This window comes from Thunnus maccoyii, chromosome 4 (genome assembly GCF_910596095.1).
Source record: "Thunnus maccoyii chromosome 4, fThuMac1.1, whole genome shotgun sequence".
Classification (NCBI taxonomy): domain Eukaryota; kingdom Metazoa; phylum Chordata; class Actinopteri; order Scombriformes; family Scombridae; genus Thunnus; species Thunnus maccoyii.
The window spans coordinates 15,998,497-16,015,269 of record NC_056536.1 but is presented as its reverse complement, the minus strand read 5'-3'; the positions used below and the strand labels follow the sequence as shown (position 1 = coordinate 16,015,269).

General features: G+C 40.6%; 1 protein-coding gene across 1 annotated transcript; it reads right to left on the bottom strand.

The window, feature by feature from the left end:
* Nucleotides 1-3,439: 3,439 nt before the first annotated feature.
* pfkma (phosphofructokinase, muscle a) lies at nt 3,440-14,264 on the bottom strand. The gene is made up of 20 exons (XM_042409011.1): nt 14,196-14,264; nt 12,252-12,441; nt 11,482-11,647; nt 11,136-11,180; nt 10,294-10,402; nt 10,107-10,202; nt 9,920-10,012; nt 9,695-9,820; nt 9,467-9,531; nt 9,052-9,115; nt 8,774-8,920; nt 8,262-8,332; nt 8,070-8,157; nt 7,773-7,925; nt 7,519-7,683; nt 7,344-7,405; nt 6,867-6,978; nt 6,623-6,722; nt 3,902-4,007; nt 3,440-3,807 (listed from the first exon to the last, which is right to left on the bottom strand). The coding sequence occupies exons 1-20, from the start codon at nt 14,208-14,210 to the stop codon at nt 3,666-3,668; spliced, it is 2,115 nt and encodes a 704-aa protein (XP_042264945.1). The 5' UTR covers nt 14,211-14,264; the 3' UTR covers nt 3,440-3,665.
* Between the last annotated feature and the right edge of the window lie 2,509 nt (nt 14,265-16,773).

The following is a 16,773-nucleotide window of genomic DNA, read 5'->3' as shown; positions in this document are numbered from 1 at the left end:
GCGCAGAAACTTCCCACTTTCAGCAGATAAATGTGAAAACAGCTTCAAGCGTTAAACTCTGCACAAACATTCTGCACAGTGAAGCTCAAACATCCAACTGTAGGAACAAGAAGAAAAACACATTTTTGGATGGAGGAGGACTTTAACATCTTGGTGCAATACAAGTTCATAGACTGACTTGAATGAATCTTTTTATAATCAATTTTAGAATAAAAGTAGAAAAAATATATTTTATAATTATAAATACAATAACAAAATGCAAGGAATGAGTCTGAATAAATTAGCTCTTATAAGTAAAGTCCCCCTATATAAAGCAGGGGGACTTTAATTATAAACGCTAATTTATGCATACTCATTCCATGTATTTTATTATTATGCTTCTGAAATGAAAAATATTTGCATATTTATAGATTCTGGGTTGGGTTTTTTTGTGGAAAAACCACATCAGACGCAGATTATTATTAATTAAAGCAGTTTTTTATATGCACCTTAAAACATGTCTAGAGGGGTCTTTAAGGATTTGTTTCGAGCTGATGACACCCAAACAGGGTTTGTGAGAAAACAAAAAAGCAAAAAGTGCTTTTGCTTACTTTCCTGTTTTAAAACCATATTTGTACAATATACATTGTAAGAAACGAATTGATTAAAATATACAACTCTTACACAAACACTGAGTTATATCCCTGTAGGCCTGAACATCCTTTAAGTCAGTTTTGATAATTAAGATACTTCTGCACTTGTAGTAGGTTGTGTAATGCATGTATGTATGTACACATTCCAGTGTAATATTTCTTCATCATTTGCGCATGTCTACGTGACATTTTTTCTTCTATTCTGAAATTATCTCTAGTTTGAGTAAATACACTGCTATCATGTTAATATGCATACGTAGATGGTGTTCCAGTCACTATCAGCAGGGTGAATAAATGACCTTTTGTGTGGTATAAAAAGACAAAGAGAGTCAAAGAAAGAAAAGTGATGTAATCACTTTTTTGAGATGTAATCAGCCACTGAAAACGCTTTAATTAACCTAAAAAGGTTGTTCAAAGACAGGTCACATAGTGTTAAATTAGGGAATAACTGTATTTTATTGGATTATCCGTGCAGTAGATTAAAATGGCTCCACTGTTAAGGTTCCCGTCAATGAAGAAAACATGTTATAAAATGGTGAATATTATGATTCAGTGATCAAGGTATTCAGCTTTAACCACAAGCACCATGACATGTTACATCTGCTGATTCACAGCAAATCCAGCTAGATATCCTCTGACCCGAATGATCGAAAACCTTCACAGACATTGTTTGATATGTAATTCAGAGGCAGGTTTTGCAGGCTCTAAACTAAACAACATAAACTAGGTGTTAGTCAGATTAATCAAATAAATACCTGCAAGTTGCAATGTAACCTCTATTTTTGACTCACAAGCAATCTTCTTTTTACTTGCAGGCAGTTTAGAGGTACAGACGTGGCTGAAATTATTGGTACCCTTGCATTTTATTAAAATAATGCACCATTCGAACAGTGTTGAAATTAAGATATTTTATTATCAATGCATGTCTATGTTTGGTTTGCAGAGGAACAAAACACAAAAGCTGTGAAAATAACTGAATTCATGTTTATTCTACAAAGACTTATTGGTACCTTTTTAGAAGTTGTAAGAAATAATGGATTTGTAATGATACTTTACGCAGACTATTGTGTTTTAATTAGTATTACAGGTGTTTTCAATCTTATAATCATTCATGCAGCCAGTTTAAAAGGATATAATTACTCACTCTGCTGTTTTGTGCCACAGTGTGCATCACATTGAACATGAAAAACCTAGAGAGTGGTCTGAAGACATTAGAAAAAAGGTAATAGCCAAGTATGGTCAACGTAAAGGTTACAAGACCATCTCCAAAGAGCTTGATGTTCCTTTGACCACTGTTGCCAGTATTATTAAGAAGTTTAAGGTCCATGAAACTGTAGCCAACATCTCTGGATGTGGTTGCAAGAGGAAAATTGGCCCGAGATTGAACAGAAGGATTGCTCGAATAGTCGCAAAAGAATCAAGGAAAACTTCAATACAGATCCAAGCTGTTCAAGGTACACTAGTGTCAATTTGCACCATCTGTCGCTGTCTGAATGAAAATGGGCTCCATGGTAGAAAACCCAGGAAGACTCCGATTCTAAGAGGGAGACAAAGAAAAGCCAGACTGGACTTGCCAAAATGCATGTCAGCAAGTCACAGTCCTTCTGGGCAAATATGCTTTGGACAGATTAAACAAAATTAGAGCTTTCTGGTAAATCACACCAACCCTATGTTTACAGAAGAAAAAGATGAAGCCTTCAAAGAAAAGAGCACCATGCCTACCGTGAAACATGGAGGAGGCTCAGTGATGTTTTGGGGTTGATTTGCTGCCTCAGGCACTGAGTGCCTTGAATCTGAGCAGGGCACAATGACATCAGAAGACTATCGAGGCATTTTGAAGTGAATCATACAGCCAAGTGTCAAAAAGCTGTGTCTTAGTCATCGGTCATCATACATCAAAATGCAACCAAGAGTGGATGAGAAGAAAACGTTGGACCATTCTGAAGTGGCCTGCTATGAGTCCTGACCTGAATCCCATTGAACATCTGCGGAAAGAGCTGAAACTTGCAGTTGTGAGATGACACCCATCAAACCTGTGAGAACTGGAGCAGTTTGCTCAAGACGAGGCTGAACTACTAGTGGAGAAGTGTAGAAACCTTATTCAGAGTTACAGAAAGGACTTGACTGCAGTTATTGCCTCAAAGGCTGTGCTACAAAATATTAAGTTAAGGGTACCAATATTTTTGGCCATTTTCACTTGTTTTATTGTATTAAATAATATGTTAAGTTGTAAATCAAAAGCAAAGTTTCAGTTTTATTCAATGTGAAATAAAAAATGGTGGACACTATATAGTTCAGTCGGTTTCAACTTAATACAGACATTTTTTTTTTTTTTTTAAAGGTGGAAGGGTACCAATATTTTCAGCCACGTCTGTATGTTTCTCGCCAATAATGGTTGATATTTTGAAGGAGATCAGTGCAACAGAGATGACACATAGATCACAATGAGTCTCTGTGTGTCTCTATCTTTACCTGCTTACAGCTGCTGGTGCCTCCATGAACAGGAACAAGAGGATACAGAAAGATGGAAGAAGGGATGAACACTCCCCGTATGCAGCTGCTTTTTGTGGCTGTTTTTCACACGCACACCTGGGTCCTATTTGTCCTGAATCACAGCTGCTTGGGAAAAAAACAGGTTATACAGCTCCCACACCTTTTATTTACTGTCTGTACTGTGTATGTTTTAATGTGGGGTCATTGTTTCCAGGATATTGTATGCAAACTGAGAATAAGAGTCTCCTGACTATATTCATTTCTCAGGACAAATCACATTCTGCTAACTGAACACAAATCACCAACAATGCAACTTTTGGTTTGAAATATATCTTTATTCTGTGTCTTGTATCTTCTGCAAAACATATACACAGATACACTGATTGTTTTGAGAGTTAGAGGTGCTACATAACACTGGATTCGACAAGAGAGCACACAATAAAGATAAGAAAGGTTAGGTAGTTGGACAAAAAGAAAAATACGTTGTAATGGAACAGAAAAATTGCCCCTATCTGTGTGCTCCTCTGGAACAAACTGAGTCTACATTGCGAGAGCAGTCCTCTTCTTGATCACGTGCTCAATGTCGGCGTGCTCGGACGTGTCTAGTTTGATGTCGTACTTGGCCAGGATCTTCATGATGGGCCTGATCTTCAGCCACCACTGTGTCCTTGGGATGCGGTGACTGCAGCAGACAGAGGAGGTATCATTACAGACGTTCAACCATTAAACTTGTTACTTGTAGTGCAGTATGTCATATGAAAAGATATGCATCTTACTCAAAATCTGTGTCTCCCTTCAGATCAGCAAGAGGCTGGAAGGTGAGCGCCCTCTTCCTCATGCCCAGTACGCAGGCAGAGTCTGGTGTGTTGGCGAAGATACGACCTAAAGAAGAAGTGAAACAGTTCAGTTAACACGTCATGTACGTAATGCTCTTTACTATCAACTTATAGATAGAGTACTATATTTATCCCCAAAGGGAAATTTCAGTGTTACAGCAGCTATCACAGCAATGACAAAAAATACACACAGGACCTAAGCTTCCTCAAGAAATAGAGTCTGCTCTGTCACTTCCTGTAGACAGCCTAAGTGTTACATTTCCAGTCCGGTCTGTTGACAAGGTGAACATCCAGGTATCTGTAGCCCTCCACCACCTCCACCTCTTCTCCCAGGATGGAAATAGTGTTTAGTGTAGTCCTGGTCCTCCTAAAATCCACAACCATCTCCTTCATCTTGGTCACATTTAAAAGGAGGTGGTTGTTCCTACACAAAGCCACAAAGATGTCCACCAGTTCCCTGTACTCAGTCTCCTGTCCACCACTGACACAACCGACAACTGCAGAGTAAGAGAGTAAGAGTGCAAAATTTCTGCAGATGACAGGACTCTGAGTTGTATTGGAAGTCTGAGGTATACACGCAGAAGAGAAAAGGCAAGAGTACAGGTTCCTGTAGTGCTCCTGTGTTGCTAACCACCTGTTCAGACATGCATCCCCTCAGCTGCACAAACTGTGGTCTGTCCATCAAGTAGTCAATAATCCAGGAGGTTGTGGAGGCGTCTACCTGCATCTTTTGGAGCTTCTCACACAGTAGTGTAGGCTGGAACCTGTTAAAGGCACCAGGGAAATCAAAGAACATGATCTTCACCTGCTTTATTCAGGTGAGAGTGGGCTCGCTGAAGCAGGCAGATGATGGCGTCTTCAACTCTGACCCTGAGGCAGCAGGCAAACTGCAGTGGGTCTGGAGAGGTGCTCACCTGAGGTCTGAGATGGGCCAATATCCGTCTCTCGAGGATGTTTATGATGTGTGATGTTAGGGCAACAGGTCTATAGTCATTGTGGGCAGATGGAGAAGACTTCTTACCAGGCAGGATGTCTTCCAAAGCACTGGAACCTTCTCCTGGCTCAGGCTAAGGTTGAAGAGGTGCTGTAGAAGCCTACATAGCTGGTCCGCGCAGACCTTCAGGACCCTGGGGCTGATACCGTCCTTGTTGTGGTGCAGTCTCTCCGGCTGCCTCTTCACCTGACTGCTGGAAACAGACAGGCGGGTGGGGGAGGCAGAGGGGGGCTCAGTGTTTCTTGATGTAGGGGGAGGTGTTGATGGGGCTTTGTTGAAGTCCATGGTGGGGGATGGGTGGTGAGGGAAGGCACAAGTGTTATTAGTCCGTGGTCTTGATCACCTGGGAGATGGGAGGTGTGAGAGGGAAGGAGCTGCGGGGGCAGGGAGGGTGTAGGGTCTGTGTGGCTAGGAACAGGGGAGGAAGAGGAGGAGGAGGAGGAGGGTCCTGTGCTGAACCTGTTGAAGAACAGGTTCAACTTATTGGCTTTGTCCAAACTTCCCTCAGCCTGATCCCCCTTCACCTTGAAGCCCATAATATTTTTAATTCCTGAACAAACATCCTGCATGTTGTTTTGCTGGAGGTTGCTCTGCAGCTTTTTCCTGTATGCCTCCTTTCTCTCCCTCAGCCTCACCTTCATCTCCCTCTGCACACTCCTCAGTAGTTCCCTGCCCCCATCCCCGAAGGCTCCCTTCTTCTTATTCAGCAGCTTCTTCAGGTCAATGGTCATCCAGGGCTTATTACTGGGGAAGCACCACACTGTCCTGGTGGGGATGGTGTTATCCAGACAGAAGCTGTTATACAGTCAGTCACTGAGTTCATGTCATCTCCATGCGGCTCACAGAGTTCATTCTAGGTTGCAGCTTAACAATGGGTGTGTAGGTAGAGGTGGGGGTGGGTGGTTGGTTGGTCGGTTGGGGGGTCAGTGGATCTGTATGCATCACTCATAAATCGTATAATTTATCATATAATTCCTGTTGGCAGTGGTGGAAGAAATACTCAGATCCTTTACTTACTAAGTAAAAGTAGCCATATAATAATGTAAAAATATAATATTACAAGTAAAAATGTTGTATTGAGACTTTTACTTAAGTAAAAGTACAAAAGTGTGATAAGCTCAAAGATATCAAATATAAAAGTACTTGTTATTCAGATAAATGTCCCAAGAAGTGTTATATTATTATATTATTAGGTACCTCAAAATTGCTACTTGAGTAAATACATTTTTGCGAGGATTTATTTTGTAGTATATATAGTATTACTTATACTATATGATAATGTGGGATGATTTACATAATTAGATTAATTATAGTAATTACATATGCTTTATTTTAAATGTGTCTTTATGTTTGTGTAGATTAGGAGCTGCAGTGTTAGCAACTGTTTAGATTGGTGGAGTGATGTGCCATAAAACTTGAGCAGATGTATCGTCGTTGTCGGCGTGCTGTTGTCTTACTGTTGCAGCAGACATTAAAGTAGACAAGTTCGACTGAAGAAATTGTCCCTATGGTCTTACTTTACCTACGACCCCAAAGTAGTTTTAATGCAGTAACTGTGAAGTTAATACTTCACACTAAGAATAAACAGTGTTACAGTTGCAGTCCACCTCTGGCTGTTGGTTTTCTTAAAATGTGCAGAATGAACATTTGATTTTAGGTCAACGTACCATGCCTATAGCACTCCTTGAGCTTCTCCGTCAGCCACAGAACAGACTTGGCTCCCATCTTTGTGCCAAAGTTTCTGTCAAAGGGTGTTGGAGTACCACCCTGTAGTCGATAGAGGACAGACAAGTGTAGCATCAGTTACGTTGTAATGTAGAACGACAAGGACATAATCTGTTCCTTTATACTTGGAGTGGATTCTAACTTATATATTATGGTTCATATTAACACTTCAGCACACAAACAGACCTGTTGCATGTGTCCCAGAACATTCTTGCGGCAGTCAAAGATGCCTTTGCCCTCCTCTGAGTACAAGTTGAAGATGAAGTCAGTGGTGTAGTTGGCGTTAGAGTTCTCATTCCTGTTGTAGAAGGAACAGTGACAGATCATTGTACTGTTATCTGGAAAGATTTTTGTTTTGTTTAATAGGTGCAGAATGTGTTAAAAAAAAACAGAGTGGATTATTTATAAATCATGGTCACTTTCCTAAAAAAACACTCACTTATGTTAATTAAACATTTTGAATTCTTGATTAAAAGTTTATACCTAAGCTTGTTAGCTATACATTTCTAAATCAACTTTGTGTCCAGCATCTGAATTTAGAGCTGTGATTAATGTGAGCGACAACATGTGTGTTAAGTGGTATTCATCAAGACTACTAGTACTTAAACACTATACTTCAATTAAATCTGCTGCACTTCTGGGTCACACTTGAACAAAACCTACCTGAGAATCAAACCTCTCTTCACTGTTGTCTTCATCTTCTGCACAAGATGCTCGACGTTTGTCTGTAGAACAAGTGGACTGATCACACACTCAGAATACATCAGCACTCAGGGTGCAGAGACTAAAACAAACAAATGGGTAAACAGGTGCTGTTCTTCCATGATCTTCAGCTCACCTCCAGGTCTTTAATGCTGAATTTGTCCTCATAGATGTAGGCAGCATCGGCCCCAGCAGCCAGACCAGCCATGGTGGCCAAGTAGCCGCAGTATCCACCCATGGTTTCAACGATGAACACGCGACGCTTGGTTCCTGCTGCAGACTGCTTGATTCTGTCACAGGTCTGCAGAAGAAAACATAACAGAAATGTGTTTAGCTCCAGATTGTTACGTATACTGTATATGTGTGTGTATCTGCTGTGAAGGCACTGACAGAGGTGATGGTGTTGAGGGCAGTGTCAGCACCAATGCTGAAGTCGGAGCCGGGGACGTTGTTGGAGACAGTGGCGGGGATAACCACGATGGGAATGCACATCTCCTCGTATTTCTCTCTGGCCTGAACCAGCTCCAGACCTCCAACGTAGGCCTGCAGGAGATGAAGATTCATTTGTTTGTGTGCTTCTAAAAGAGGGCAATAACTGTCAAGCTTTCAATCTTAACGGTGAATTTATCATTGAGACTGACACATGACTTCTGGATTTAAAGAAGAAGAACAGCTGTCACATCTTACCTCAAATCCACCAATAATCACCAAAGCATGGATGTTGAACTTGGCAATGTTCTGGCTGATTTCCTCCAGTATTTTACCAGGCAGAGTTCTTTGGAGAACAGAGACAAATAACACAAAGTTATAATGAAATCCAAGTTTTCTTTATAACAAAGCTGTACCACTGAAAAAAAAGAACAATAACTAACTCTTTACCTCTTGGTGCCCAACATTGACCCTCCTTTTCCAGTCCAGCCACTCACTGAGGTCCAGGTGATGGGCTCAACCTGCAATGAGAGAAAATGATCGATTGAAAACGTAACATATTAAATACTACAACATGTAAAACAATTGGGAAACAGTGACGAATAACACAAAGTTTGGTTTACAGTATATATTTAGAAATGAGTTCCCTTTGTGTGTCATTTTCCATTTAGTCCCAAACTGAAGGAGAGAAAGTGTCACCTGTGGGATTTGGATGAGGTTGGGAATGAAATACATTCAATATTGTACTGTCCATTTGATCATGATCTTTGGATGTCTCAAAAACTACAAAACACTACTTCAGATTTCAGTGGAAGTTTGTGGAAAGTTGGCCAAAAGATAAATGATTAGTTTTTGCAGCTACAGACTATGTGGCCATTTATAAAGCACGAAGCATCTTGAACTAAGAGATGTAAACACGACTTTATTTTTTCCTGGATCCCTCGGTTTACAATGCCAGTTACCTGTCCATGAGCCAGACCGTCGAAGCCGTCGTGGACAGCCAACATGTTGTGACCCTGGATGAGACCCATCCTGACCGCTGAACGGACGGCTGCATTCATACCAGCACAGGGAGCACCGATGTTCATGATGGCCACATTGATGTTGCTCTGGCAAGACAGAGAGAGAAGGAGATAGTTGAAGGGTTACTTAACGAAGACATTCATTCTTTTCTTTTTTTATTAAGAATAATCTTTACTAATGTCTTAAGAGTCTTTTTTAGAAAACGAATGGTTCTCACCTTAACATCTGGGGGGTTGATGTGAGCCAGCAGCTTGTATGTGTTCCAGTTGTTCTCAAAACTCCTGCACATCATAAATAAGGTTGTGTAAGTGTTGATAATTTTTTCTTACTTTCAAAATGTTATTATGCCAATATTTCTCTAAGATATTTTATACTATGCGAGGGGCTGCTCTAATCTCATTCTTCTTTTCATTATTTACTTTGTGCTGTATGTTTTTCTGTGTTTTATGTACTTTTTTGTTCTGTTTTTTGTTTATCATGTATATTTTCTTTGTTCAATTCATTCAGACTATAATCTTGCACTCAGAAATGACTCAAAAAGCCAAAACTTAAAAAGTTTGATGGAATAATTAAGTTGTTTGTGGTGTCATTGTGATTACACTCCAGTACATTTAAGAGGACATTCTTCTTACTTTCCTCTGAGCTTGATAGCATCCTCAAATCTGCCCTCAGCCATGGCAGCAGTCACATCTTTGGTCTATGAAGCAAGAAGGGGGACAGAGAGTTTGAGAAGGAGAAAGACGGAGAAATCTCAGACTTTAATATGAGCACATATATCCTCTTAAACAAGTAGAGTAACATCCTATGAAAGTACCTAAAACCTAGTGGATTCTTGCTGGCATGAAAATATTTTGACGTACCACTTGCACACACTCCATGAGCGGCAGTCTGACTGCCTGGTTCCCGGACAGGCTGACCACACAGGCAGGAGTGTCGGGAGTGGCCTCCAGCAGCGCCATCACAGCCTCCACACCCATCCTGCTGCCCTGAACAACACACACACACACACACACACACAGTCAGTTCATCAAGTGTGCATGTGAGGTGAGCTACAATTATAGTTTGTGTTTTACAGAGATGGATACCAGGATTCTGTCGAAGGCGGAAGGTGTGCCTCCTCTCTGTACATGTCCGAGGACAGTGGCGCGAGTATCAAAGCCGAGTCTGTCAGTCACCAACTGGGGACGAAGAAATCCAGCTGTTAGTTTGTTATATTGTCAGTGCAACCTGCAGTAGCACTTTACTCAACTGACACAAGAGAGCAGGACTCACCTTTTTAATGTCGTCAGATGTAATCGCTTTGCCATCTCTGGTCATCGCGCCCTCAGCTACGATGATCACATTCAGACGAGAACCTCTGGCCCTTTGCTGAAAGAAATAATGAGAAGATGTAATGTTGTGCATTCTGAATTAAACACGTCGTAGTGTTCAGAACATCTGCAAATACAGGGACGCATACGTTTGTCAGCCTCCTGCACAAGTGGTCCTCCCAGCCCTCATCTGGTGGCATCTCTGGAATGAACACCCAGTCGGCACCACAGGCCAGAGCCGTCACCAGGGCCAGGTACCTGCAGCCCGACACACACACACACACACACACACACACACACACACACATAATTCAGGCACAAGTATACAGGTACATTTGAAACCTTTTCAGCAAATGTGTAAAACACATGTAATATTCAACCCTTTTTCTTTAATAATGTCAATAATTCATCCTTAATTTGATGTACTGTGTTTACACTATTGAAACAGCTTGTTCAGGTATGAAAAACTCATAGCAGAATCATATTAATTTGTGGGTAAGTAAGATATCATTGAGAAATAGTTCTTTTCTTGCTGTTATATAAGTCGAAAGCAGAGATGTGACGGGAAAATGAAAGAAGAGACGAGGGATGACAAGCAACAAAGATCCTCAGCTGGACTTGAACTGGCGTCATTGCAAATACATAGTCAGCATCTTAAACTGCTTCATCACCAGGACGCCCCGATGGAGCAATTGTGAAAATATCTACAATGGTGTTATTGACTGACATTGTTTTTCTCACCACAAAAAACAACAATTATGTTTATTTGATACATGTCGAGCTAAGCACTAAAGATACACTGTTAAATTGGTTCACTAAAAAAAAAACAAATTGAATTGAGAAAAAGTTAAAAAGATTTCCTTCATTTTGACAAAATATCAGCAGTAGGTGATTGTCATGCTACAATAGGTTATATGTTTATGTCATACACTCACATGTGTGCTTGTCAATACACAACATACACACAAATAGATATACGCAAGCTACTGACCCACAGTGTCGGCCCATCACTTCCAGGATGAACGTCCTCTGGTGGCTGTGGAGGAAAATATTTCACAAATAAGAAAGGAGGAAACTATAATGAATAAAACACCAAAATATCCAACTACACACATTTACACATCTGAAAATTCTGTGTTTTCACTCACACAGTGGACTATATTAGCTTGTAAAACCATGAAGCAAGCATCTTCATTTTTCTTTAATTTGTCAGTGAGTCAACATCTATTTTGTCTCATAATTGCTTCATACTTCACTGCCGCTGCGACAGTATGATCTAATTTTACCCTCATGGATGAATTAAATGTATCTTAGGGAGAGTTACAGTGATGTCTGACCTCTGTGCGGTTGTGGTGATGGCGTCCACCACCTCAATGATGCGGTGTAGAGCGGAGTCGGTGCCAATGGTCATGTCAGTGCCACAGAAGTCATTGTCGATGGAGCCGACCATGCCGACGATGTTCAGATGGGAGGATTTTTTTGCCTCTTCTTCTGTAATCTTACCTGCAGAAAATGCAAAAAAGACAGTCAGTAACAACAAGAAACATATAAAGCCTATAGTAAGATTTAAAGTTGTAAAAAGTTTTGTTGATTCATGTAATTCTTTTCTTAGGTTTTTATCTCAGATGTTGACACAGGTGTTGACACAACTGTCATCATTTCATCTGAATGTCTGGATTAGTAATGCAGATTCTCCCCAAAATCAAATTTACACAAACTAACTCAACATAATGAATATGGAGTATCAGGGCTCCTGAGCATCTGCTACTCTGGGACAGTTTCCTTCTTTGCCTGGTTGGTTATTCGTTTGGAGGAACTGTATTAGATCAGCGGTGTGTTTTATTCACCCACATAAGAGTGACAACATCTCATTTTGGCTACTTTGGAAAGTAATTGTATCTTTGTGTGCATGGTTTCTTGATTTGTTGATGGAAAAAAAATATTTTTTGTAAAACAATAATGAATACTTTACAAAATACTGTATTCTAAATCAATTACAGGATTTCAGTGAAGGATAAGAAAAGAATCTCTGAATGAAGAGAGTACAAACTGAGCTGAGGGAGATACTCAGGACTCATTGACACTCTAATCAAGTTCATCTCTTTACCATCTCGGACCAGGTCAACCAGCAGTTCGCTCCACTCAGTCCTGAATGCGTTGGCTCCAGTCAGACTGCCGTCGCCTCCAATCACACACAGGTTAGTGATGCCAAGTTTCACCAAGTTGTGAGCTGCCTTCATACGACCCTCTCTGGCCCTGAAGTCCTTGCAGCGAGCGCTGCCGATGACAGTTCCTCCCTTACATGTGAAGAAAGAGGAGAAGCTGTTTTCAACACAGTTACTGACACGCCAACATTTTTCTGGCTTTAAGGAAGAAGACTTTCTTAGTGCAGTGATCACTGACATTTAAACTGACATGTTTTTTCCATTACAAACATCCAGAATTACCCCTTAAATATTAATCTCTGTGGTGGGATGTGCGTCAGGGCGGCTTTACAACACTGTGGAATTAGACTCGTTAAGATGCCTTGAAGTCACATCAGGTGAAGTTGCATCATGCTGGATAAATGCGGCAGACACTTTAGAAGTGATATCCTAGAAATTTGCTGCAGCCTGTGAGTGGCCACTTAGTCGCTCACTGTCACACACTTCATGAATCTTCACGTGTCATGCCGTCTGCACTGCCAGGTCTCTTTATTTAAACAGAGATGATGGGGAGAAATGTGAGTCACGAGTTTCACAGTATTACTGCACCTCCAGTCCTTTAGTCACAGGGCAGCAGCAGCCTTTTAATATCATCACTCAAAAATCAGTTTCTCATGTTGTCAGAGTTCAGGGGATGTGAAGGAAGCTGTTGACTCCAAGTGAAGAAGGATACTAAAGGGCGGGTTCACAATTTTTCAAGTCTGTCTTAAAACAATAGTCAGGAGCCCAAATAAACATTGAAACAGGTTTTTCTTCCTGTAATTATTCCTCCTGTTCATACTGACCATCAGAAGATCCCTTCAAATGTGCTTACAATGTAAGTGATGGGGGCCACAATCCACAGTCCTCGTCTTGAGCAAAATGTATTAAAATGTTTATCTGAAGATAATATGAGGCTCCAGCTGCCTGAATCAAATAACATGGATATCATTCACAGTTATAGTCTTTTTTGTTTAAATTTCCCTCTTTGTGTCTCGATGGACAGTGTTTTCCTGTTCAGCTGCAGTGGAAGTACAGTAACAAGAAGAGGGACTTTGGCACTAAAAAGAAGAATTATGATGGTATCTTCTAATGGTCAGTGTGAACAGGAGCGATGATTATAGCAAGAAAAACATGTGTCAATGTTCATTTAAACATCTGAATATTGTTTTAGGACACACTTGAACAATTGTGAACCTATCCTTTAAAGTTTAAAGGATTTGCTCATCCAAATTACAAAAAATATGTCTTCTCAGGCAGATAATTCATCTTCTATGTGGACAGGTTTGTAGACATCCGTCTTTGAGATTTCTGCTGTGGTGAGATGAATGGAATTGTTTGTGCTGCTCACAGCAATAAAAAAAAAAAAAGACATTTCCAAAGTTCAACAAAAAGGTGTCCCTCCATCACAAGACCAAGAGTCCACATCCACACTGAGCAGCTGCTCCATGAGTCATATTTAGGCATAATGGTGACTGAAAAGTGTCCCTGTTACTTTAGATGATCCACAGACCTTTCTGTCAAATGCCAAAATGCCAAAGAAATAGTCCCCATGAAAATAGTTGACAGTGTTGTTGTTGACCTTTTAAACTGTAATCTTTCAATGTTGTGACAACCATAAACAAATTCCTCTCACCTCCGCTTGTTTATCTCAAAACCTGAACAAATCACAGCAACACCAAACTTTATATGGCTAGACGCAAATCTAAATGAAAAAGTTGGGTGAACCGACCCTTTAATGACACAAATAAACAACTCTATTCTGTCCCATGTGAACATTCATGCATATTTTAGCAAAAAGTGTCTCTTGCTGGTGGATTTAATTGTGTGTATCTGCGTGTGTGTTTATTTGGCAGCATGACACTCACCAGCTGCAGCATCATGGAGACACTCTCCCATGTGGCGGGTTGGATGTTTGCTCCTCCATCCACCAGGCCCTGGTAGCCCTGCAGCACACAGTAACATTATTAATACTGCTGCTACTACAAATAACTGCACTGCAACAAAATACAATTTATTTTCTTTCAAGACTTTCATAATGTATTAATGTCTTATAGTCTTGTGAGTCTCTGTTTTGTATTTATTTGTAATATCATGGACGTGTGCAGCTCATACCTCATGAACAAAGTAGACTTTGGCTCCGGTGTAGAGACCAACTCTGACTGTGGCTCTCACAGCAGCGTTCATACCTGAGACACACACACATATTTATTATGATTGAGGTCTGATTTACTCACATCATAAGACAATGTCAGGTGTTATTTTAATTTACCTGTCAGAAACCAGCTAAGGATTTATTTGATCCATTTGACCTTTAAATGACTTGACCTTCTTGTACATTGGCAACAGATGAGACAAAAATAGGCACAGGGAAAGCTGAGTTTATGGTTCTGTATGTCTTGAGTACAGTCTCTCCCTTGGATGTGCGGTACACTAAAGCCCACAGTGTGAGGCTGTGTTGTGGCAGGCTGGCATGCTGCAGCTCTTGTTTCACCAAACAGCAGCTGTGAATGGGGGCGTTTCTCTCCTCCATACCAGAAAAAGGTCACAGCCGCTAAAATTAGCTCCAAAGACGTGAAATAAGGGAACGCACGAGGAAGGACAAGAGGGTACATAAAGCTGCCACACAAAGGGTTAGAGTCAGATTTGGACTCAGTGAATAAAGATTGCACAGAAATAGGAGATGAATATGAGACATCATCCAGTTGAACTTCAACTGGAGTTGAAGCTTAATGCTTAAATTTGAGGTTTAATTAAGGAAAAGGCAATTTGTATGGATGATAGCTTAAAAAACTCATAAAACATAAAATTTGATTTTAAATCTAAATCTGCTACACAATTATAGCCTACAGTGATAGTTTATAGGCTTTATAATTTGTAAAGACATGCAAAGACTTTGTGGATACATAAACATTAGTGGTGCTGTAAGTCCAAGATGTAATCTTACTCTCCTTATTACACTGACATCAAGTACGACTTACAGCCAAACATCCATCAATCTGAGACAGCTGGCCTTCACCCGAGCCACCATGACATCTTGGAAAAATGCCTTTCAGTGCTGTGGTTCTTAAACTTACTAAAGATGTCATGCAATCACAGCTTTAATATGATACTTTATTGGCCTCCGTAAAATAGAGGCTGCATCTGTTGGGATTCGGTGTTTTGCTCAGAGGCACATCAGCGGGGAAGATGCTGTCCGACAGATTGTCCCCTCGTTGTTCTTTTTTTTAAAAAAAGTTGAAAATAAATCTGTGATTGAAATAGCCACCTCCCTCCGGATATCATCCCCCGCTTACCTTGGGCGTCTCCACCTGACGTCAGCACGGCGATGGAGCGTCCCAGCCCCATCTTTGTGGGGTCCCTGGTTGGGTGGAGATCCTTGGACATGTTTCCAGAGGAGCGGGGCAGACAGGTGTCTACAACAAAGGGGGGGAAAAAAGGAGAAAAAAAAACGGAGCAAGGCTACTCTTTCCTCACTCTCTGCTTCTCAGGGGAGGGACGAGCAGAGGCGCAGGCTTTATAGACTACTGTCCCTAACCCGGTCCCGAGCCCCCTCCCACCGACACCCTCCACCACTCTCTCACTCACATAAGTCTACTAAATATACATCAGGGCCTGTAACCACCTGCAGTGGACAGTTACAAACACAATGAGAATGATCAGAAACATTTATACTCATTAACATTTTCTAATTAACACATAAAAAACAACAAAATAATGAAAAGGATTTTGAAGGAAAATTAACACATTTTAGTGGATTTTGTCACCTTTACACATGAAATGAGACCTAAAGGGAACAGCTGTAACTCAAATGCTCCTAAAATTAAGAATCCTGTTCAAACAATGTGCCGATGAACAAATTTGAAAATGTATTAATTAATATATGACATAAAAACACAGTCACAGCTTGATTTGAATGTTTTTTCTTCCTTTCATTTCATTATAAATTTAATACCGTTAGTTTTCTGTAGTTTGTCACTCAACAGATTTGTTTTTTGGGAACTTGTCGTTATGTTTGACATTTAACAGTGTAAATGTTAACTGTTTTTTCAGAGTCGAGCTGACTCAGCAGCAGGGTATATTTCACATGTGTAGTATCAGTACTGTCTTCTCGCTGAACAGGATACAGTGTCACATGATCGAACACGACGCAGCTTGTTACATGTTTCCAGAAAAAGGCTTGAACTCTACATCTGGCCCAAAGCCAACCTGGGGAATGTAAAGCAGTATGGCATATCTTGTATCATGCCATGAAGATGATCGTCTCCAAGTCTTACTCCTGAAGAGTGAGCGGAGAAGGCATCACATAAGACTTCAGCGAAAAGAAAAGCCTGAAGGTCTGATAAGACGCTCTGGCAGCCCAATTAAAACATTGTTATAGTGATAAAAGTTAAAGGGGAACTCAAGGGACATAAAATAATGCTCCAAATCAAAGCAGCAGATGTT

Bases quoted from the DNA above. Each gene is read 5' to 3' on its own strand.
- pfkma (XM_042409011.1), bottom strand. The intron at 7,684-7,772 runs GTCAGTGCCTTC...TTTCTTCTGCAG, and splicing joins CCCTCAACACCATCACCTCT to ACCTGTGACAGAATCAAGCA. The intron at 3,808-3,901 runs GTAAGATGCATA...TGTCTGCTGCAG, and splicing joins AAGGGAGACACAGATTTTGA to TCACCGCATCCCAAGGACAC.